Source organism: Lagenorhynchus albirostris, chromosome 1 (genome assembly GCF_949774975.1).
Source record: "Lagenorhynchus albirostris chromosome 1, mLagAlb1.1, whole genome shotgun sequence".
NCBI lineage: Eukaryota > Metazoa > Chordata > Mammalia > Artiodactyla > Delphinidae > Lagenorhynchus > Lagenorhynchus albirostris.
In genome coordinates, this window is record NC_083095.1 from 158,924,939 (window position 1) to 158,948,066 (window position 23,128).

General features: G+C 54.2%; 1 protein-coding gene across 1 annotated transcript in view; it reads right to left on the minus strand.

The window, feature by feature from the left end:
• RASGRF1 (Ras protein specific guanine nucleotide releasing factor 1) overlaps positions 1–23,128 on the minus strand; it is a 103,833-nt gene that overhangs the window by 37,600 nt on the left and 43,105 nt on the right. The window contains exons 6-13 of the mRNA XM_060170828.1: positions 22,979–23,058; positions 20,264–20,457; positions 19,621–19,730; positions 15,537–15,655; positions 13,604–13,764; positions 9,593–9,656; positions 7,407–7,543; positions 4,975–5,057 (exon numbers count right to left, since the gene is read on the minus strand). Of these exons, the coding sequence (XP_060026811.1) occupies positions 4,975–5,057; positions 7,407–7,543; positions 9,593–9,656; positions 13,604–13,764; positions 15,537–15,655; positions 19,621–19,730; positions 20,264–20,457; positions 22,979–23,058 (948 nt within the window). The remainder of the gene's footprint in view (positions 1–4,974; positions 5,058–7,406; positions 7,544–9,592; positions 9,657–13,603; positions 13,765–15,536; positions 15,656–19,620; positions 19,731–20,263; positions 20,458–22,978; positions 23,059–23,128) is intronic.

The window sequence follows — 23,128 nt, forward strand, 5'->3', positions numbered from 1 at the left end:
CTACACCTGCGGCCCCTGTGCCAAGGCAGGGCGGAATCCTTAGCAGTTTATTCAACCTTCTCAGTCTTTGTAGAGGGAGGTCATCTCCTCCTTGACCTCACCTCGGCTGCTTCTTAAAGTATTAGGTCAATTAACATAGCCTGCGTCACATCAGCTGGACTAAAAGGGAAACCCTCAGGGCTGAGCAGTCATCCTGGATCAGATCTATCAAAGTCCTTCATCTCTGGCCAAAGTGATTTTTGCATCGGGTGAGGGTATAACCCAAGCCAGAGCAATCCAAGTCCTTTTCTGGGACCTTCTAAATTGGACCTGGTGGCAGCAAGTCCCATTCCTCTCAGGCTGCCAACACGTGAGGACAGGCGTCTGGTGGTCAACCAGACCATAGTGGGCTGAGGACCTGAGGGCTGAGCTGGGTCTGAACATCCACAGGTCTCTCTTCTTTCAGTTTGAAAAGAGACAATCCTGAAGAAACAGGAATGACTCCTTCTAAGGTAGCTTTGCTGCAAGACACAGAACATTTCAGAAAACACCTGTTTTATTGTTCACCAAGATTCAGGAGAATATATATTGCATTGACCGAACCGCAAGCAGCAACCAGGAAGAGGAAATCATCTGAGATCGGAAAGGTTTCTTGGAAACGAAAGACAAGAGTGTTGAATCAGAGGACATGAATGCAAGTAACAGCAGATGAGAGACTCAGAAAATCAAATGAGTGACACAAGAAGCCAACTTGAGAAATTTTCCCAGAATGCAGAGAAGGTGGAGAGGTTCAGGTGAGGAGAGAAAATGTAAGCGGCATGGAATAGACAGACAGGGATCCAGCCAGTTGACTACAAACCTCTAAAGGAAGAAGAAAAGTTGCAGAGAAGCAAAACTGAAAGACAGTGGGCAGGAGAAAGTACTTGCAGATGGGAAGGACGCAGTGGCACCATCCCTGGAGAGCTGCCCTCGGCCCTTGGGTGAAAGGACTCCCTTAACTCAAGCCAGGTCCCCACCATGGGACTGCACCTTCTAGAAGGACAGTGCAACTCCTCACACACCATGGATCCCGAAGCGTCCAGCCTAGACCTGACATCCTCAGTGGTGATTATTGGACCCCTCTGGCAAGGGTTTGCTTCTAGCACCTTCTTTTTGGGCTCCTTCTGCCGCTGGAGGGGGGTAGAGAAAGTGAGAAAAGCCCTCCCTTTTCTTTTTTTTCCAAGGGTTAATGGAATTTTTTTAAAAGATTTATTTTTATTTTATTTATTTATTTATTGTTTTTGTTTTTTTGTTGTTTTTTTCAGTACCATGTAGCATGCGGGATCTTAGTTTTCCGACCGGGGATCGAACCCGAGCCCCCTTGCATTGGGAGTGGGGAGTCTTAACCACTGGACCACCAGGGAAGTCCCAAGTCCTCCCTTTTCTATCAACCTCCCTTGCCCCCTTCTTCTCTGTCGCAAGCCTCACAATCATTGTTGGTGATGGTGCCTCTGGCAACTCCGATGTTACGTAAACCTATTCTGGACTTTAGTTGCCCTATCTGTAAAATGGGACGGCACAATAAAGCAGTGATAAAAACAGCTTTTATCCTGGATACCAGTTCTGCCAGACTGGGAGTACCTGCCTGGGGCTGTGTTGACCATTACAGGCTCAGCCTTAAAGACTGCCGTGACCCATTAGTAATGTCTGCCACGGATTCCGGATTCTGATCCAAATGGCTGGCTCGTGTGTTAGATATTTACCAGCCCTGCTAGAAGGGGTTTTCGGTCCCTCACAACACAAGCATCTTTTGACTGTAAATTCAGCCCTGCCTCTCTCTTTGCTCTCCCAATACTTTTTTTTTTTTGAGATTTTTTTTTTTTGACGTGGACCATTTTTAAAGTCTTTATTAAAATTTGTTAAAATATTGCTTCTGTTTTACGTTTTGGTTTTTTGGCTGCGAGGCATGTGGGATCTTAGCTCCCTGACCAGGGATCGAACCCATATCTGCTGCACTGGAAGGCAAAGTCTTAACCACTGGACCTCCAGGGAAGCCCCCCAATACTTCTTGATGAAACTCCAAGTGGCATTCCTGTCTCCCAGGCATCGAGAGGCCTGGGCTTGATTGGAAAGAGCTTCCCTCTTCTTCCTTCTGCAGGGGGAGTGCCCCGCCTTGGGTCTAACTGTCCTTGAGGTCACATGTTGGGGCAGAGCCTCAGGACCCAGGGCAGACGGAATGAGACTTCTTGGATCTTTGGGCTGCTGGTGGTTGATGACCTTCATTCTCTGGGACCTTCCTCTCAAACGCTGCCACTAGCATCTACCCACCAGAGGGCCAGGATGCAGTGTGTCGGGAGGGTAGCAGGCATACTCAGGGTGCATGGGACTAAATGTTTCTTTGTATTGCAAACCAAAAATCAGGACGCTCTTAATTCAGTCTGACAACAGGGTGGGGTATCTGAAATGGGAACCATGCCAGAAACTCAGAGGCTTACGGGGAACACATCTAGGGAATGTCCCCCCAGCCACGGACCCTCCAGCTATACCACTGATGCCTTTTTCCAGGCAGGCTCTCTGTTGCCACTCTATCCCTGGCCACCAGGGGGCGCCCGTCACCGCCTTGGGTGCAACGCTAACACCTACAGAAGAAAACCCAACTCCTCACCTGTCACGTTACTATGATCTGACTCCTGCCCACCTCTTCAGCCCGCTGTATTGTTTAAGAAAATACAGTTGTGCTATAAAAAATAAGAGAAACAAAAAAGGAGGACAGACGAAGGAGCAAACAGCTTGTGAGCCATGGCAGGCATATATATACACTAAGTAAAGCATTCATGTGCCAAATGTAAACAGGAGGGGTGGAAGGACCAAGCGTGCACTAAATATTCAAGCTACACTTGATATTCATGAGGCATAGCGTACACTCAATATTCATGTCTTAAGTCAGCCACCCACTGGCGACATCCATTCTGACCCTCTACCCTCTGTCCCAGAACTATAGATAAACCTGTAGCTCTTCTTCAGTCTAACTGGTGAGCTGCCACTGTGGCCAGACATACTTGGCCCGACTTCTCAGACAGAGCAAACGTGTGCCCTTGGATCCACTGATCAAGCTTCAACTCTGGTCCTTGTAGCTGCTCCACCAGCAAGGAAGGTAGATGGGGCAGGGAGAGAGGCTGGACAATGGCCACGGTGTAACTAGCTCATGCAACTACGTGTAACAGGCACTAACCTACTATCCCTTCTCTTTCCCCTAGTTTCTCACTAAGTGTTTAAAATTGATTCACTGGACTGTGTGGTTAAGCATCTTAATTGGGTCTGCGAGTCTTTCTGTTCCAAGACCTCTGGGAGAGTTTATCTGGTAGTGAACTTGGAGGCCACAATTGCATTAAGGTTATTTCCCACAGGACATACCACTCTCCCAACCCTGCAGCCCCATGGAACGTTTTATCGTTCCCCAAACACACCATGTGCTTCGCTGCCTCTGCGTCTTTGCACATGCTGTTCCCTCTTCCCAGGATGCCCTTCCCGCTCCTCCATTTAGCAAACCCTAACTTATCCTTTGAGGTCAGTTCTGATGTCCTCTTCTTGGGAAAGTCTTCCCCAGCTGTGCCAGGTGAACGAGTCACTCATTCTCTGAACCCTTGTTCGTAGCGTCATACAAATTCTATTCTGTAGTACCCGCTAGCGTTTTACGAGTTCTATGTGTCTCTTTCTCTCACTAAATGGAGAACTCCCTGAGGACGGAGGCCACGTCTGCTCATCTCTGCTCCCTGGTGCCCTCGCAGTGGGACGCTGCCCATGGGCTACTCCTGCCAAGGTGGCCACGCTTAAGTCTGGGAGCCGACAGGTCCTTGGAGTTGTCACTTTGACCTGGATATTCCATTCCCTTTATCACCATCATAGTTTAAAATGCTGTTATTTTTTCTTTCACAGGTGAGTTTATTTTGGTTTCATCTGCTCACTTTTACTGCCTCAATACGCACTCTTTGCAGAAGGTAAGTAGGTACCCACTATACATTTAACCATCATTCTACATGTGGTTTTTTAAATTCATCGTTGAAACAAATCCAGGAGGTAGGCTGGTGGGTGTTATCATCTCCCACTAACAGGTGAGAGACCCGAGCTCAGACATGTTAAGTGACTTGTCCATAGTCATACACAGAGCAGAAGCTGTGGGCCAGGGCTCATGCCTTCAAGTCCAGACCTTCCTTCTGGGCTCGAGCACCTTCGGCTGTTAAACAATGTAGCCATGGGGTGGGGTGGGGCTACTCCTCATAAACTCAGCCGGATGCTTGAAAGCTCTGGCGTACACGACCCTGCCTGGGCTAGCTCCTAGCTGCTGGCGTGCTCGCTTCATCAGGCCTGCTGTCGAAACGGGGTGGGTGGGACCTTTCACACCCTCACTACATAACGGCCTGCAGTTCCCCCGAGTGTGCACTTCAAGTAGCAAAGAGGCAGTGGGTCCCCAAGGTTTGCTTTGGGCAGGACAACACGCCTGGGGTCGGTTAGCTGGGTCCTGGCGTATGCCAGGTGGGCAGAGCAGCTGGGAATTCAGCGGTTCAGATGGAGGCCAGGGAACCAGTGGGCCACCTGGGGGGCACCGTGAGGGGGTCAGGCGAGCAGATGCTGGAGGAGAAGCAGGGCTGGTGCAGGCCAGGAGGCTGCGCTGCCCGGAGGGGCTCAGAGAGCTGAGCTCAGCAGGATGGCAGCCCCCTCGCCCTTCCTCCCTGGCATTGCCCAAACAAAAGAAAAATGGTTATTAAAAAAAACAGAGTGCATGAAATGTCATTCCTGATGTTCTACTTTAAACAGTTTAATACGAAAATCCACATTTTCAAGACAAACAATTACAAAAACTAAACCAAAGCCATCAACCAAATGGAAGTTAACTGAAATCAAACACCTAACACACCCCAGAGATGAACCCCGGCATCTTCCAAGCCCCTTGTGGTCACTGTGTGGGCCTCGGTCTCTGGAGCTCAGCCCGGACAAGAGGGGGCTCAGGGCACTTACTTGATCATCTGCGGCACAGTGACCTTGGAATTTTCCTCAAATGCGTTCATCATGAGGCCATTGCACCGGATGTTATCCACACACTGGAATCAGAGAGAGGACCCCCGGGTCAGAGCCTCCGTCTCCGTTCCGAGACCCAGGCCCAGCGGCGGTTCTGCCGAGCGAGGCTTCGCAGGTCCCGGCCTGATGCAAGGTCAGAGGGCGTCGTCCAGGCAAGGGCAGGGTCAACGCACAGCATCCCTCGGGTTCTGATGGGAAGTCAAGTCCCCAGCTCGGTGACCTTTTGGGGATGTACTCGACTTCCCTGGGCCTTAGTTTCCCTACCTGCAAAATGGGGATAATCATTCCTACCTCCTCGGGCTGTTTGCAAAAATGGAAGTGTCTGACCCTGGCCACTCTGTGGCTGACCTCTGAGGTCCAGCAGCGAGGACAAGATCAGATCCACAGTGCCCTGGGGCCTCTGTCCTGGGAGGCCGGCTCAGCGGGTGCCGTCCTGCCCCCCCGTCCTCTGCTCACCACAGTGCCCACATCCTGAAGCCACAGACGGTTTTCCATAGTAAAAATCCTGCCTGGGGGTGGCAAGGCTGCCAGCACTAAGGGAGGAGATTGTACATTTTACTCAGCCTCTGAAAAAAATTCAAAATCCAAATCTTTCTTTGAATAAACAGTACGCACCCAAACAAAAAAGACACAGAGATACATCACTTTTTCCTTCTCATTGCCCCCTGCCCCAAGCTCTCACATTTCTGCCAAGAGAGGGTCTCTCCTTGGCCCGGGCTATGGGGTACTCTGCAGGGTCACATCACAGTATCTTCTGGTTTTGAGGATACGTACGTGCGGGTAGGGGCCAAGGTCACCGGGAAGTGAGAGCAGAGAGGCGGGCACAGTGGGTCAGGGCCAGGACCCCTAGTTTTTCGCGGGCCCCAGAGGAAGGCTTGTGTCAGTGGCCCTTCCCAGCCCACTTTCTCCACCTGCACACTCTGAGACTCTCTTTAGCTCTGGTTCGCCTGGCCACCGATCAGAGCTGCCTGGAGGCATCAGTGGGCCTGGGGGGCCCTGACGCCTGGTGGTATCAGCAATGCAGCCCTCAAGAGGACACAGGCCCGGGGGGTACCCTCCAGGCGAGCAGCCCTGAGCCTCTGATGGCTCCCTGAGGACTAGAAAAGGCCATGCTCGAGCCTTCCAGTTTTTCAGTTTTCTCCGGGGCACGCTGGTTGTTTTGTTTTTTTTTTTTTGCGGTACGCGGGCCTCTCACTGTTGCGGCCCCTCCCGTTGCAGAGCACAGGCTTCGGACGCGCAGGCTCAGCGGCCATGGCTCACGGGCACAGCTGCTCCACGGCATGTGGGATCCCCCAGGAACCGGGGCACGAACCCGCGTTCCCCGCATCGGCAGGCGGACTCCCAACCACTGCGCCACCAGGGAAGCCCTCAGGCTGGTTGTTGGAAGCTGGGAGGGCAAGACTGAGAAAGAGCAGACGTCTGCTACTAGTTGTCCTCACCCTGCCACACTGCGGGGCGGCGCGCTGGGCAGGCAGGGCAGCCCAGGTGTGAGGCCTAAAAATGAGGGGCAGGGAGTGAGTGGGGGGACTGCCCTGAAATACAGTAAAGGCTCTGCCCCCCAGTTCTCCATAAACACAGCTCCCAGGCCCCCTCCCCCGAAAGGGGGACATCTCCAGCCTCGCTGCCCCCTTCCTCCCACCATCAGCTGCTCTCCTAATACTCTCCTCCACTGTGCAGAGGGCAGGCGGTCTGGAGAGGTTCCTGTGCTCCTGGGACGGGGCTGGGCTGACCCATTGCAGGCCCCGGCTGGGCCCAAGGAGAGGCCTGTCCTGGGCCAGCAGCCCGGTGCTGCCGACAGCCTCTTTCCAGACTCAGACCTCTGCCCTGGTCCTGCAAGTGACTGCAGCCCTCTGGGTCTGCTCTCTGGTCTCTGGGAGGTCTGTGCTTCCTGTGACTCTCCCAGTGGGGTGACAAAGGTTTGCTGGTGCAGGCAAACCTTCCCTCCTGCAGAGCGGACTCCGGGCTTTGCGGGCCCTTTGCTTTCTCTCCTGGCTCTGCTACATCCAGCACCTTTGGGTCACGGTGCTCAGACTTTTCTGTGGTACCAATGGCCTGGGGCGTGTGCCGAAACGTAGGTTCCCAGGCCTCGTGCCAGAGACTTGGATGTAGTAAATCTGCAGGGGACCAGAGGGGAGCCCAGGAATCTGGAGTTTTAAAAACTGCCCTAGGGATGATCCAGATGCAAGGGGCTCCCAGACCACACTCTACGGGGGGCCCAGGGGACTCTGCGAGCTGGACAGCTAGCTGGGCTCAGCCTTGGTTGGCAGAGATACTCACGTCTTTTCCATTAGAACCCTGTAGCTGCCTCCCGCCCCCCACCAGCTTAGGCATGAAGGGACCACCTGCTTTCAAGGACAAGTGATGCTACTCACCTGGCTGATGTCACTGGTCCACGCCGCCTTCTCCTGTCTGGATGAGGCCACGAGGATGACTGTGAAGGGCGGGGAATCCTTTGGTTCCACCCCGATCTTAAAATCCAAGTGGTCTATGTCTTGGCCGGATCCTTTGGCTTCCAGGTGCAAAACACGGAGTTAGCCGAATGAGTGTGGGCCTTTCTGAGTGGGAAAACGACTGCACGATACCTGCCTCGCCCCACTGGTGAAGGCAGCAGTAGGGCACCAGGCCACTTGCTAGTTTCAGAACATCTTTTTTTTTTCTTAAGGTGAGGAATCCCCACTTCAAAGATGGAGAAACTAAGACCTAGAGCGCAGAGTAGCTTACAACCACACAGGGACAGCTCCGATGCCGCATTGGAAGAGCCTTTCGGAATCACCAGTCGGCTCTACCCTCATTAGGCCAACGGGGAGCTGAGGTCTCCAGGGAGGAGTTTATAAGACCCCCAGCCGGGCAGCGGCTAAGCAAGGTCTAGAACTGGCCTCACAGCTGGGCCCTCCAGCCACGCCAAGGTGATACAGGGGCCAGGAGGAGAACTTTAGATCCTAAGCTTTTATGGACCCAGCTGGACATTTAGCTCAGTTGAGAGCTCCCCAAAGCCAAAGTAAATTCTAGGTATTTTTATTACTGCTCTTAACCCGAAGGATTCCTTGAACTCTTTATTTGGAAAGACTAAGATCACAGTTCAGAGATTCCTTGCAACACGGCCACATTCATCAGGGGTCCCCTGAATGGGGTGGAATGTTGTGGAAGGCCTGCTACAGCTCTGGTCTCTGCTTGCTGGCTGTGTGACCTTGGGGTGATACCCTTCCCGCTCTGGGCTTCAGACGTCCTCCTGTACAAGCAGAGTGGGGCGTGACGGCTCTGAGGTCCCCGACCCTTCCAGTGCTGACACGTGAGAATGTGAGGGCACTGGAGAGCCCGCTCCGTGTGGTGACTCGAGGATGGGATGACGGTGGCTCCTCATAAGTGGGGTGTCTGTGTGTTGAGTGGGGGATGCATGGGGCCACGCCTCTCTCCCTTTCCTGGCCCTGGGGGGAAAAGGGCTTTGGGGACTGACAGTTCCACTTGAATCGGGACCAGCTATGGCCAAGACTGAAGATCATGCTGGTAAGAGCTCCAGGTAAATTGCTGCACATGTATTTTTGCCTTGGTGGGGCAGGTGGGGGGCGCTTGGCTCCGTCCCCAGTGGCGGGTCACGAAGGGTGCAGAGCCCAGCTCCCGCTGCGGCTGACCAGGGCACGCGCGTGTGCACGTGTGTGTGTGTGTGTGTGTGTGTGTGTGTGTGTATGTGGACTACGCCCCCAGCAAACCCTGAGCCCGAGCCCAAGCCATGCCGGGACTGGGATCTGGGGTCCTTCAGACACAGCCCTGCTTCGAGGAGCCCCACCTTGGGGAAAGGCAAAGACGGAGAGTCCAGCTGGTGCACCCCCAGGGGAGGGCCTCCAGAGCCTTGCTGGGGGGCCAGTGAAGGAGGGAGACGAGGACCAACTTTGGTCCAATCAAGAGACAGTAGTGACCCTACCCCTTCACCTAAAATAATAAGCCCATCCCCCAATTCTGATTCCCTGGGGAGAGAAATGCCATGGACACCCCTACACAGCGGCTTTCTGAGCACCTGGGCACCACCTTCCCCCAGCTCCCCGCCCAGCCCCTTCTGGTTTGCTGGGGCCCCACTCACATGCTCCCTTCTCCCCAAGTCTTGCCTCCCGTCCTGGTCACTCCAACACCACTGCGGGGGACCGTTCCCCTGCACTCCCTCTGGTGGTGGCACGTGTGTCCCTGCACACCCCACCCGTTTCCACTGGAGGACAGAGACAGGCCCGGTGCCTCCCCGGCCTCTTCCTCGTGGCCCAGTGAGGCACTGTGCGTGTAGCACATTGATGCGTGAAGGAGGGGTGCTCGCTGAGAAGTGTGACCCCCAAACCCAATGGCACCGAGTCCAGGGACCCAAGGAGCTTGGAAGGAACCAGGAAGGGGGAGGAGGCTGTCACCTGCAGGGCCAGAGAGCTCCTTCTCTAAAGACCCAGGACCAGCCTCTCCGGGTCCAGCATCCTCCCTTTCTCCCAAGAAAAAAAACCAATGCCCGGGTCCAACCTTTCAGGGTGAGTGTGTGTGCATCTGTGTGAGCACACGCAGGCTTGCACGTGACTTGCACACTTACCTTCTTCCTCCGTGCTTTCTGGCTCCTCCAATAAAGTGCAGTCAATGAGGGATATGACTCCATTCTGAAAAAGAGCAGGGACCACCTTGAATCAAAGCGAGAGAGGTGCTAGTTTCGGAGTTCCAGAATATCGGGGTGAGGAGTGAGCACCCACATAGACGCACATATGTGTGTGGACATTACATGCCAAGTGGGCATTTTGGTTTTCAAGTTGAAGAACTTTATCTCCATATAGGAAGCCCAGGGAAGTGGCTCAAATGGGATTGCTCAGAGACGCCTTCCCCAAAGGAGGGCCAAGGTCGGGCTGGGGGTGGAGGGGTTAGAACCTGGCTTGCACGGCCTTTTCTTGCCCTACAGCGGCTCTGAGGCATCACCTGGTAGCCCTAAGTCTGAAGTTTGAACTCCCTCATTCTAGGCTAAACCCTGCATGTTACCAACAGGGAAACAGGACCAATTTACAGACCTGTCTCAGGTATTATTCCGATTTTACAGATGAAGAAATGAAATCAGGGAGTTAAACGTCTTGCCCAAGGTCACCTGGTAGGTAAGTGGCAGAGTCTGGAAAGAGCCTCATGGGCCTGTTCCCAGCTCAAGGTCAGTGGCTGGCTTTTAATTATTAGGAATGTCTGGAAAAACGCCTCTTAGCCTTGAGTGTCTGAGCATCTTTTAGGTGTGAGATCCCTTGATCCTGTAGCGAGAAATGAAAGTTACCACCACTGTGCTGGTTGCAAAGCACGTCCACGAATTCTCTGATACCCCATCCTTCAAAAGGTGAAGGCTACTTCCCTTCCTCTTGAGTGTTAACTGGACTTAGTGACTTGCTTCTCATTAAGAGAATAAAGCAGCAGTGATGGTGTTCAGCTTTGGGGTCTGCAGCCTCCTGCTTGCTCTCTTGTTGTTTCTTGGACCACTCGTTCTGAGGGAAGCCAGCTGCCGTGTCATGAGGAGAGGGCTACAGATGAGGGACGAGGCCTCCTGCCAACAGCCATGTGTGGGAGCCACGCTGGAAAAGGATCCCAGCCCCAGTCGAGCCTCCGATGACTGCAGCCCCAGCTGCCACCTTGACTGCAACCTCATAAGAAACCCTGGGCTACATATGTCCACCCAGCCACGTTGTCCTGACTTCCTAACGTGCAGAAACCGTTTGAGACAACAAATGTTTGTTTTAAGCCACTCCAGGGGACTTCCCTGGTTAAGACTCCACACTTCCACTGCAGGGGGCGTGGGTTCAATCCCTGGTCTGGGAACTAAGATCCCACATGCTGTATGTGGTGCGGCCAAAAAAAAAAAAAGGCACTCCATTTGGGGGACAGCAACAGATAAATAACATAATAACTGACAATAACAGAAACCTGCCCATGTGGCTAATCTATACATGAAAATGTCTGCAGGGCAGGCTGCCACCTGGAAGGCAGAGGGGGACCTGGAGAAAGTATCAAGAGTGGGCCCCCGAATCCTGCATTCTGCTTCTTGTTTGGTTCTTTGGTGGCCCTGGGGGAGCCCCCCAGGCCTTGTTGGGCCTTAACCTGACCACTGATGTCACTGGGCTGGGTAATCTCCAAAACCCATCTAGCTCTAACCTTCTCTTACTTTAAGTCCCAAAAAATTCTTACGGTAGTTTTAGATCTTGGGGAGTTGTAGCAGGTCCCTTTTAGGAGGACTGAAGGCATTCGATTTCCAATGGCAGTATTTAACAAGAAGTGGTTTGAATTTTAGCTTTGGTTTCAGAACAGACTCTGGAGCCAGACTGCCTGGGTTCAAATCCCTGCTCTGCCACTTGCTGGCTGTTTCTAGAAGCCTCAGTTCCCTTATTTATACAATAGGGAAAGTAACAGTCATCTGCCTCCGTGGGTTGTTCTGTGAATTAAATATACATGATGTATTTGGGCTAGTGCCTGGCTCATAGTAATCATCATGCAAAGGCTTGCTATTATTATTATTAGTACAAGTTCATACTACATAATTAAGAGTGACAACGACTATTACCTGTTGAGCACTTACTATGTAATGTACCAGGCATGGGGCCATGTGTTTTGCACCCACTTCCTCACTTAAGTCTCATAGCACTCCCATGAAGTAGGTATTTTCACTCCCATTTTAAAAAAAAAATTTATTTATTTATCTTATTTATTTTATTTTTGGCTATGTTGGGTCTTTGTTGCTGCGTGCGGGCTTTCTCTAGTTGCGGCGAGCGGGGGCTACTCTTCATTGCAGTGTGCAGGCTTCTCATTGCGGTGGCTTCTCATGTTGTGGAGCACAGGCTCTAGACACGTGGGCTTCAGTAGTTGTGGCATGCGGGCTCAGGACTTGTGGCTCGCGGGCTCTAGAGTGCAGGCTCAGTTGTTGCGGCGCACGGGCTTAGTTGCTCCGTGGCACGTGGGATCTTCCCGGACCAGGGCTCGAACCCGTGTCCCCGGCATTGGCAGGCAGATTCTTAAGCACTGTGCCACCAGGGAAGCCGTTCACTCCCATTTTGCAGGTAAGTAAACTGAGGCTTGGTGAGGTCACCCACTGGTAAGTGGCAGGGCTAGAATTTGAGTAGCTCTCAGATTCCATGCTCTTTACCAATATGCTAAGAGACTTTGAAAACTCAAACAAACAAATAAACAACCCCCCAAACCCAAATAAGATAAAACTAACAAACATAAAAGCACGTGCTTTCAGACTAAAAAGCCGTCTTGAAGTCTCCAGTTCAACCTGCCCCTACTGACCCCCACCTGCTGGGGGAACCATCCCCCCAGCCTGGACAGAGATCTTCCCAGGAGAAACTCCAGAGCTAGTAAATAATGACGGCTTTCCTTGATACATAATTTGGTTGAAACTGGAGTCTTCAGTGTTTGTAAATTAATTGCCTCTTGTGCAGCCGACCAACTAATGCGTTGACATGTTAACATAAGCAGTATATTCCCTGAAGCCACTGCCTGATCAATTAGCTCTGCAGGAGGTTACGGGCCAGGCATCCAGGGTCTGGAAGAATGGTTTCCCTGATGCTCTGGCTTAATTAAGGGCACCTTCTGGCCCTTTCCAGGCCACAGCGCGTTCAGATTTAAAATCTTCAGCAGCGATCTTCCACGGGATGGACGCAGTGCCGGGGAGACTGTCGCTTACAGAGGCAAGGGCTTCATACTTCCCAGAGCAGATTTACGGGCACCTGCCTGCATCTGTGCACGCCTCTGCTGAGGACAGTCATCCCTGTTTTGCAGATGAGGAAGTGAGGTGTGAACAGGCACGGGATGTTTCCAGGGTCACACATATGTAGCAGACAGAGGTGGGACCGGATCGTGAGCTCACAGCAGCGGGATAAGCCGTGTGCTGTGCCGGGGAGCAGGAGATTCTGCCGGGGGTGCAGAGTCTTGTGCTGGCAGAGTGAGTGCCCAAAGGCGTCAAGAGGGGGCGCTGTCTGAGCTCTGTTTTTTTTTTGTTTTGTTTTGTTTTTTGCGGTACGCGGGCCTCTCCCGTTGCGGAGCACAGGCTCCGGACGCGCAGGCTCAGCGGCCATGGCTCACGGGCACAGCCGCTCTGCGGCATGTGGGATCTTCCCGGACCGGGGCACAAACCCGTGTCCCCTGCATCGGCAGGCGGACTCCCAGCACTGCGCCACCAGGGAAGCCCTCTGAGCTCTTTTTGGTTCGAAATGAGACAAAGGCTCTGGCTGCTGCTCTGCCTTCAGCCAGGTGCCACCATCCTCCCCGGCCCCTTAGATACACGTACACGGGCCTTTGAAGGTCTTGTCTGGACCCCCTGGCTCCTCTGCCCCAGCCCCCAACTCTGGGGGCTCCTTGAGGGGTCTTCGTGCTCGCTTTCCCATTTCCCACGATTTCTCCAGTAGAAAATCCGTCAGTGGCCTTCTCATTCCAAGCCGCCAGTCAGACCGGGGCGCATGCGTGCACACTCACGCGTCTCTGCCACCCCGGTCCACCCTGGGCCCCGAGGTCAGGGTCAGTCGGGACCCCTAGGGTAAAGGCGGTGTCTGACCTCCAGCCCCAGCAGCTTCGCTCCCGCCGTCCCTACCTTGGTCAGGTGAAGCTTCCCACCAGAGCCTCTGGTACAGATGATCAGATGCTTAGAAAACAGGAAGCACTGTCGCTCGCCCTCTTTCTTTAGGGACAGAGACCCCAGGCGCCCCCTGGTGATCTTGCCCTTTTCAGACATGGGAACCTGGATGAGGGAGCCTGCGGATAGAGGAGAGAGAGCCTGAGTGCATCCACCGGAATGACCCTCCGCCTCTGACCTGGCTTTGAGGCTGCAGGTGGGGTTGCGATGCCAGCAGCTAGGGCAGTGCGACAAGGCAATCCTAGTTCTTGGTAGCAAACACGCACCTTGGACCCTCCCTCCAGCCCCTCCTCAGGGCCGGGTGGTGGGGTTTTGGGGGAGAATGACGAGAGAAGCTCCATGCAGGACCTTTGACCTCCCAGCCAGGGCCAGAGCCTTGGAAAGCAAAGGAACCCCAAAGGACATGGCCCATGAGGTGAGAATGCAGGGCTGGGCTGAGGTCTGGGGGTGGCAGGAGGTTGAACAAGCGGGGAGCTGGCTCTGGCCCAGAGGGATGAACAAGATCCACTGGGCACCTGCTGTCACATGCAGCCACCGCAGACATGACCGACTGGTCACAGCACGCTCTGCTGCAGAGCCCAGTGCCGCCTCTTCGGGAAGCCCTCCCTGACTCTCCCCAGCCCTGCTCTGGGCCGCCATCTGCCTCCTGCCCACGTTCATCACTGCACAGAACCCTTTCCTGTATCCTGACTCTCTCTCCCCTGCACAGTCAGTTCTGGAGGGCGGGGCAGAGTCTATTCTCTGGGCATCCCTGGAGACCTGAGTTGCCCTGGCATGAATAGGGCAGGTGTCCTTGGTGGTGGCAGCACGACTGAATAAATGAGAAAGGGCTTGCTGGGTTCCCCTGTCTGATCTTCCCCACCCTCAGGAGGGGAAGAACTGCTTTGGCTCAGGGTGATGGAGCAGATTTCTGGTCTCTGGGGACACTGCTGACCCCAAGATAGGTCATTCTTCCGGCCACCTCCAGCTTGGGCACAGCACAGCTCAGGGGGAGCTGGGAGTCAGGCTAGGCTGGCTCTGGGCTCAGCAGGTCCCAGGGTGGGCCTGTAGGAAGGACACAGGGGCTCAGAACAAACTCCACATTGAGGATACTCAGGCCAAGGGCAGCGGGGGCCAGAGGCAGCTGCACAGACCAGCAGGAGGTGCTGGGAAGCTCTTCATCTAGTCAGAGAACCCCAACTCGACGGAAGGAAGGCGGGAGGTCCATCCCGAGGTGGAGTCACCTCTAGGGCACGCGAGCACAAGCTGAGTTTCCCATAGGACATGGAATCTGAACCTTCAAGGCATCGCAGCTCTGACATCCCCGAGTTGGAAGTCAGTCCCCTGGGCCACAGAGAGCCTCTCCTGCCCCTCTCAATAGGGCTGTGACCCTCAAAACTGTCCCCAAGGTCAGCTGAGGCCCAAGGGTGAAGGGAACCCTACCCAGGACCACTGGGACCACGGCCTCCCCCAAGAGGCGCAGGATGCCGAGCAAAGGACAGAGGGACTGACCCACGCCAGCTCCATCTCGGACCCTGAAAATGCGTGTGATTCATGGGGCCAATTGGAATCTGTCCTCATCCTCCACCCCCTACTCCCTCCCCAAAAGGACATGTCAATGTTTTACTATGATGTACAATAGACAAACCAAGACCATCTGGGAAGAATTATGTTTACATCTGGGGAGAAGGAAACTGTGAAAACCAATAATACCAGCATCGATATCTATAGATACCGACATGCACATGTAGCTGTCGCATTCCCCCCGCAGGCCCGGAATACTCTGCAATCACGCTTGCAGGTTTTGGCACGCAGCAGTCCAACCCACTGGTGGCGTCCTAAGTGCCGCGTGCCTCTCGCTGCTGGGGCCAGCCTGGTGGTGGGTGGGAGAGGCGGGGCGCACGGGCCATACCTTGTCTCACAAAGGTCTGGCTGGTGTCCAGGAGGATTTCACAGCCTTCAATGATCATGCGCTCAATGGCCAGGTTTTTCCGGATGTTCTCTGTTTCACTCACTTCGTCGTGCATTATCCTGTGGGGACAGGAAACAACAATCAGAGACAGGCTACCCTCACCTCCCAGGGTGCAGGGAATGCTGTGTCTCTGGCTAGACCTCAGAAGAGAGCCTGGATTCTCAGGTGGAACCTGTTGTCATGAAAGGGGAGAGAGCGCGCATCTCTTGAGTGCCCGCTGTGTGTGTGCACTTTACAGGCGTGATCTCATTTTATGCTCTGACAGCCCAAGGAGGCTGAGAAGCAGGTCTGTCTGATTTTAAAAAGGCTGAACCGGGGACTTCCCTGGTGGCGCAGTGGTTAAGACTCCACGCTCCCAAGGCAGAGGGTCCCGGGTTCGATCCCTAGTTGGGAAACTAGATCCCACGTGCGTGCTGCAGCTAAGACCCAACCAAAAAATAAATAAATAAAATAAAAACTTTTAAAAAATTGGCACGTGATTACCAATAATGATTGTGAAGCTGAAATAAACTTAATAAAAAAGTCTGGGGCTTCCCTGGTGGCGCAGTGGTTGAGGGTCCGCCTGCCAATGCAGGGGGACATCGGTTCGTGCCCCGGTCCGGGAAGATCCCACATGCCGTGGAGCGGCTGGGCCCGTGAGCCATGGCCGTTGAGCCTGCGCATCCGGAGCCTGTGCTCCGCAACGGGAGAGGCCACAACAGTGAGAGGCCCGCGTACCGCAAAAAAAAAAAAAAAAAAAAGTCTGAACCACATGGAAGAGAGACAGCAGAACTGGAGGAAGATGGGAGTAGAGGGGACAACCTTTGTTCATTACCCTGCCCCTCATCCCACTATTGGCCTTATTTCCATCCAAAGTACAAACTAAGCTCATTCCTGCCTCGGGGCAATTAGTACTTGCTGTTTCTTCCCCCTACACACTCTTTAAAGGGTTGTTTCCTTAATGTTTGGGTTCTGGAATGGCTTATTTTCGGAGCACCTGGCAATCCAGCTGGCTCAGGGGAAGACTGACTTCAGTTTACTTCTATAGGCTCTGGCACGACCGGGAAGTAAGCAGGACACAGCTTGCCCCTTCATCTGTATTCTCAGATGAATTCTCAACTTTTTGTCCTTGTTCTGACTGCTGCAACACCTCTCCTCTCCAGCAGGTGGCACTGTTTAACTGTTTTTGTTTTTGTTTTTGTTTTAAAGAGCGTTGGTGGGAAAAGGTAGGTGTGAACTGCCAACTTTGCTAAGACCCTGGATGGGTCTCCAGGAGTCTTAGGAAAGTAGTGAATCTTTTTTTTTTTTTTTTGGAGGGGGTCTGGAAAAAGTACCCCACCTACTCTAAGGAAAGCACAAAGCCTCCTCTTTGTCTGCTGATGCATGAAATTCCACAATTAAGACCACTAAGAGAGCTGATTAATGTGTGTGTGGCTTACAGAGTTCTCTCACAGTCATTATCCAGTTTAAACCCTCCAACAATGAGAGATGACACTGGTGGAGCTGGAGCTGTGATTACTGGAATCAACACGATGCTGAACAAATTACTCAACCCTTCTAATCCTTACTTTCCCCATCTGTAGACTGTTGGGGTGAGGATGGAAAATAATGCATTTCATGGGCTGACCTCATGCCTGGCACATGACAGGGGCTGGAATAAAGGGTGGTGATCATTGCCATTATCAGGGCTGCAAAAATGGTATTGTAAAAAAAACGTAAGTGGTGTACTGTGACTCATTATTTCTTCTGGGTATCAGACTGGGGCATCGAGATGCGGTCTCTGCCTCAGGAGCCGCGGTTCTCCACCCACGTGCCCCTCCTCCAACCCGGGCCCGAGCGATGCTCTTCTCAGAAGCCCAGGCCTTAGCCTTCTTCTGGAAAAGACATGGGACAGGGAGGCACCTTTCAGGGCATCTGCAGTTCCATGGATAGGGATTCATGTTTGGAAGTAGTCCAAGGCAATCGGGACCCTCTCTCTTGATGAGGGTGGGGACTTTGCTGAGGCTAGATTTGCTAAAATAGAAGGGGGTGATTCCAAAGTAGCAAAACTAGTTTTGCTGTTAGACATGGATAAGCTTCAGCTGCTCAGGGTCAGTGGCCCCAGGCTGGGATTTGTGCTGGAGGGGCCGCCACTGCACGCGCAGCTGGGGGTGCTGGGCGGGGCTCCAGGAAGGCAGCCCGGAGTTCCGGGGCCTGAGGCTCCTGGGGGAACCGGAAGTGAGGACCTGGGTTATCAGTGAGCCCAGGAGTTAGGGGCTCCGGAGACAAAGCGGGACAAAGGCCAGAGGTAGGAGACAGCCAGTCCCGAGGGGAGAGGGGTGCAGGGTTCTGAGCACTGCCAGGGAGGGCTTGGTTGTTGGCTTCCTGTCAGGGCTGGAGTTTTCCTCAGGGCCCAGGGGAGGGCGCCAGGAGGAAGAAAGGGCCCTTGTCACGTGATGGGAAACCCCTTTTCTGTGCTGCTCGGGCTGGGTTCAGGGCCAGGTGCAGGTGATCAGGGGGACAAAAGAAAAGCAGGCTGTACACCCAGGACCTGGGGTGGGGGGTGAGGGGATTGGGGTGCTGCCTGCACACCTGCCTGCAGTGGGACAGGGCATCCCGCGGTGTCGAGGAACTCACAGCCTCATGGGGGTCCCAAGTCTTCTGCTTGGGGAAGAGTACGCAGGATCTGGCTCCCTGGGGCATGAGAGAACTGGGGTCTACGCCCCCTGATGGTTTTGTTTGTCTGCAATCACGCCCTGATTACATCTCCTCCCTAATCCTGCGCTCTGGGGCCTGTGCCCTGCCCTGGTCCTCCCTCTGTCCAACCGGGAGCCGTGGCCTCACCGGCTGCCACTCGTTGGACTTGGGCAGCCTTTTAGGGCTCTGAATGGCTGGCAGGGCCCCGGGCAGGGCTGAGGGCTGAACCCCACACCGGGCAGACCCATCCTCCTTTGCAGCTCCTGGCCTCCTATCTCTGACCACAAGGCCCCTCCTTACCTCTTGGCCTGCACCGGTGGAGGCCCCAGGCTCAGCCCTTGGTTCATACCTCATTCCCACCTAAACTCACTCCCTTGGTGATCTCACCAGCCTTGTGACTCTAAATACCATCTCCGAGCTGACGATCGGGTATATCTTGGCTCCCTGAACTCCAGAGTCAAACACCGACTCCCTTTTTGTCATTTCCACCGCTGTTGTCCATCTCAGGTCCAACACACCCCCAAGTAAAACTCCAACGCGGTGAGGAAGACGCCCGCCTCCAAACCTGCCCCTCTGGCGCCTTCTCCATCTTGCACAACGGCAATGCATCCTTCTGGCTGCTCGGCAGAAAACTCTGGAATCACCCTCGACTTTCATTTTCTCTCTCTCTCCTCACCTCTCATCCATCAGAAACTCTTGGAGGTTCCACCTTCAGAAAACTCCAGAGTCCTCACCTCCACGGCCACCCCCTGGTGTGGCCGTGTCCCCTGTTGCCTGGGCTGTGGCAGTGCCTCCCTCCAGTCCTTTAGCTCTTGCCCGTGCAGCGAGGAACTCCTTGGGCTTCGGGGAGTGAGGGAGGACAGGGGAGGGCCTTGACTAGGGGGGGCTGCGGCCTCTGACGGTGGCCCAACCATGGCCTGTCCCCCGACGGACACTGCCTGCTGCTGAACGGAGCCTGGGGCACATGAAAGCCCGACACCCAGGACCCCTGGGGCTCCTAAAGCCACCGGTTTTGACACATGGACACTGGAGAACCGAGGAAATGGGCAGAGAGTGCCTGCGAGTCCTGGGCAGATCCCTGACCTGGGAGATGGGCCCACTAAGTGCCCAGGGCCCTTCCTCGGACCCCATCTGTACCAGGGACAGCGTACACCGCATCCTATCTCACTGGGTGCCCACCTGGGCCGGAGCTGTAAACCCCTCAGACTGCTCCTGGGGACCCGGCTTCCAGGTGGGACAAGCTGTGGGTGCCCCCACCTCGGAATCCTAACCGGAGCACGAGCTTTTCCCATCTGGGGCTCGGCAAACCCCGGGTGGGGGCACCCTCAGCCGGGGCCTGCCCACCGGCTGGGACCCCCGCGGGGCTCACCTGGACAGCTCCTCCAGTTTGGACTTGGCGTAGTCCAGGCTGTTGCGCTCCACGTGCTCGTGAGGGGTGTGGGCCAGGAGCTCGTGCAGCGTCAGGATGTACCTGGGGATCTGCAGTGGGGAGAGGCGGGGACAGGGCCAGAGGGCCAGAGAGACAGAGGCAGGGAGAGAGAGACAGCGATGAAGCAAGAGAGAGACGGAGAGACAGAGCAGGGTAGACAGATGGGGGGGCAGGGTGGGCAGAGAAGGGGGCTCTCAGCTCCGAGGACCCCCACGAGCGGGGCTGAGGAAGGACACCCACTGCACTTCTGATCCCAGACTCTCTCAACTTGGAGGCTCTTCCAGGGTCTTGTCTGGGACGAGAGCCCAGAGCTTGAGGTTCTGGGGTCTTGTCTGGGACGAGAGCCCAGAGCTTGAGGTTCTGCCCCGCAGAAGGCAGGACCTGGAGATGGACTCAGGACCAGGAGCTGCCCCTCACTTCCTGCACGGCCTCCCCCAGCCAGGGTCGGCGGAGGGTCCTAACCCCGTTCGTTCTCCAGGCCGCCGGGGGTTTGCACGGCCGTGGCCCTCGGCACTCCGCGCCCCGGCCCCCAGTCGGCCGCAGCTCTCCCGCGCATGCGCCCTGGCAGAGGGGGCGGGCACACCTGGAACATGGGGTAGGTGAGGAAGGTCTCCAGCGTCCTCTCCTCGCAGTCGGGCTTGGCCTCGTAGTGCTTCAGCAGCTTGTCGAAGTCGCGGTTCTGCTTGCAGTGCGCCAGGATCTGCAGGCTGTACTGGTGGTTGCGGACGAACTCCTGGTAGATGTTGAGCATGGGCAGCAGGATGTCGAACAGGTCGGCTGGAAGGAGGCGGGACTCAGCGGGCAGCGGGGGCGCCCTCGGCTCCCCCAGCCCCACCCGGGGAGGTCGGGGCGCGGCTCAAAGCCCCACCGGAGTCGTCGGAGATGACTCTGGCACCACTGCCCTCTCCTAGGCCAGACAGGGTGGCCCCAGGCATTGAGACCACAGCAGATTCACAGGTTTTTGAGATAGAGCCCTGTCTAGTCTGACACCTGTGTACCGGAGGTCAGAGAAAGCAGGTATAGAGGGTGCTGCGGTGTGTCCCCCGGAACCCCTGGTGGACCCAGGCACTTGCTCCCCAGCTGCCACCAGTGCGGGTGGCTCTCAGCTGGGTTCGCCCTTGCTGGGAACTGCTCTCAGCTGAAGGAAGCTGCCTTGCACAAGCTGGAGCCCAGTGACAGGTCCAGGTCGGGGTGTGAAGGCCGGCCCCTGCCTCGATGGGGGACGTCCCTGAAGGGCCACCTCAGTTCCCGAGCTTCCCTGGGGGTGGCTGAGGCCCCTGTTGTAAATGCTTTGTAGTCCGCTCCCCCCAGTGCCCTGGCTCTGCCAGGCTGTTATGCTGAGGGGTCCCCAGGGGCCCCCCTCCCAGAGTGTCCCACCTGTGACTGTGACCTGTCAGAGGTCACGAGGTGAGTCAGGAGCTGGCCTGGAACCAGGCTTTCCAACTCCCCCATTCCAGCGCTTTCCACCCCATGATATGCTTTCCTGAGTCTCTGTCCCTTCACCTGTTGTCCCCTTTGTCCCTGTGTCCCTGTCCTTCCAGACCTCCCCAGCTCTGCAGCCCCTGGCTCAGTGAGGTGGACCCCCTGCTCAACCCTCCGTCTGTCTCAACCTCCTGGGTATCTAACATCCTGTCCTTCTAGCTCCCCAAAGCCCAAACCTGCCTTTCAACACGTGATGGGATGGGATGGACCCTCTAAAACCTCTGCTTACTAACCCCATTAAAAAGAAAGACAATGCAACTAGAAATGATCATACAAAGTGAAGTAAGTCAGAAAGACAGACAAATACCATATGATATCACTTATATGTGGAATCTAAAACACGACACAAATGAACTTATCTACAAAACAGAAACAGACTCACAGACATAGAGAACAGAATTCTGGTTGCCAAGGGGGAGGGGAGGTGGGGGAGGGATGAAGGGGAGGTTGGGGTCAGCAGATGTAAGCTTTTGTATATAGAACGGATAAACAACAAGGTCCTACTGTATAGCACAGAGAACTATATTCAGTATCCTATGATAAACCGTAATGGAAAAGAATATTAAAAAAAGAATGTATATATATGTATAACTGAATCACTTTGCTATACAGCAGAAATTAACACAACATTGTAATTCAACCATACTTCAATAAAATAAAATTTAAAAAAAAGAAAGACAAGCTTTCCTTGGAACAAACTCTAAGTGGGAGCTCTTATGTAGGGCATCCAACTACCCAGTGGACAACCTCTTTAGCTGTATGACTACAGAAAGTGCAGCCTGTGTCTTTCTAGGGCTGCTTCTTATTTTGACCTTGGAGAAAAACAAAATGGTGCCACTGCCCCTGGAAGTCTCCTGGCCCGTGGGCAGAGGAGCCTTTTCAGCCTCAGCTGTCCTTTCACCTCCCTGAGCCTGTTCCCTCGACCCCAGAGTGGAAGTGACACCAACACTCACCTTTTCCTATTGAATTAAGTGAAAGGAAGATGGTACCCAGTGTGGGAGGGGCGGGATGTGGGACGCACTCCTGTACATCAGTCCCAGGAGTGAGGGCTTGGAGAGCAAGGTGACGATGTGTACACGGCGGGGAGTCCATCCCCATTGTTTCAGTAATTCTACTTCTGGGCACCTGTCTCAGGGGAATGCTCTCTAACATGGAGACAACTTTACACGCAGGGATGATTATTTTTAGTAGCAAAAAGGTAGAACAACTTTAAGAGTCGACGAAGGGAGATGGCTACACAGATGGTGGCAGACTCACAGGGCACTGGAACATTATACAGCCATCAAAAAGCATACTTTCAGCTTGAGAAAACACTTATGCAATTATGTTAAGTAAAAAAAAAGAAAAACCCACAGCAAGATTCAAATTCTATATTCAGTATGTTTGCAATTATGTAAAATGGAGAAAAAAAAAACAACCCCAAGATCTATGCATAGGAAAAAAAATTGGAAGGAAACACACCGGAGTGTTTACAGTAGTTATCTTTGGGAAGCAGAAACGTTGATATTTTTAAATGTTTCCTACTTTTCTGGATTCTCAGATTTTCTCAGATGGGTACCTATGTATTATTTTTAAAAGGGAAAAGCAGATAAGAAACTAAAAATATATCACTTCCTCCTAGAAATGTAGCTTTTGCCAACTTCTCTTTCCTCTTCTGCTCCCTCTGAGGGATTCTGTGAGTTTTTAAGGGGCCGCTCTGTTACATTCGGGAAGGACAAAAGTACCAGCAGCCAGGAGGTGTGGCCCTTGCACAGGGACTTCTCAGGTGGGGATGGGGGCGGAGGGGCAGGAGACCTCTGCCAGGGCTGCTACTCACCGAGGACCAGAGTGGGCCAGCTGGAGATGCGGGCCTTCAGGCCTTGGTAAAAGATCTGGTGCAAAAACATGATGGTCTCGCTGGAAGAGAAAGCACAGGGTAAGCTCCGGCCAGGAGTTCCTCTCCTTCCAGGTGTCCCCTCCCCCGAAG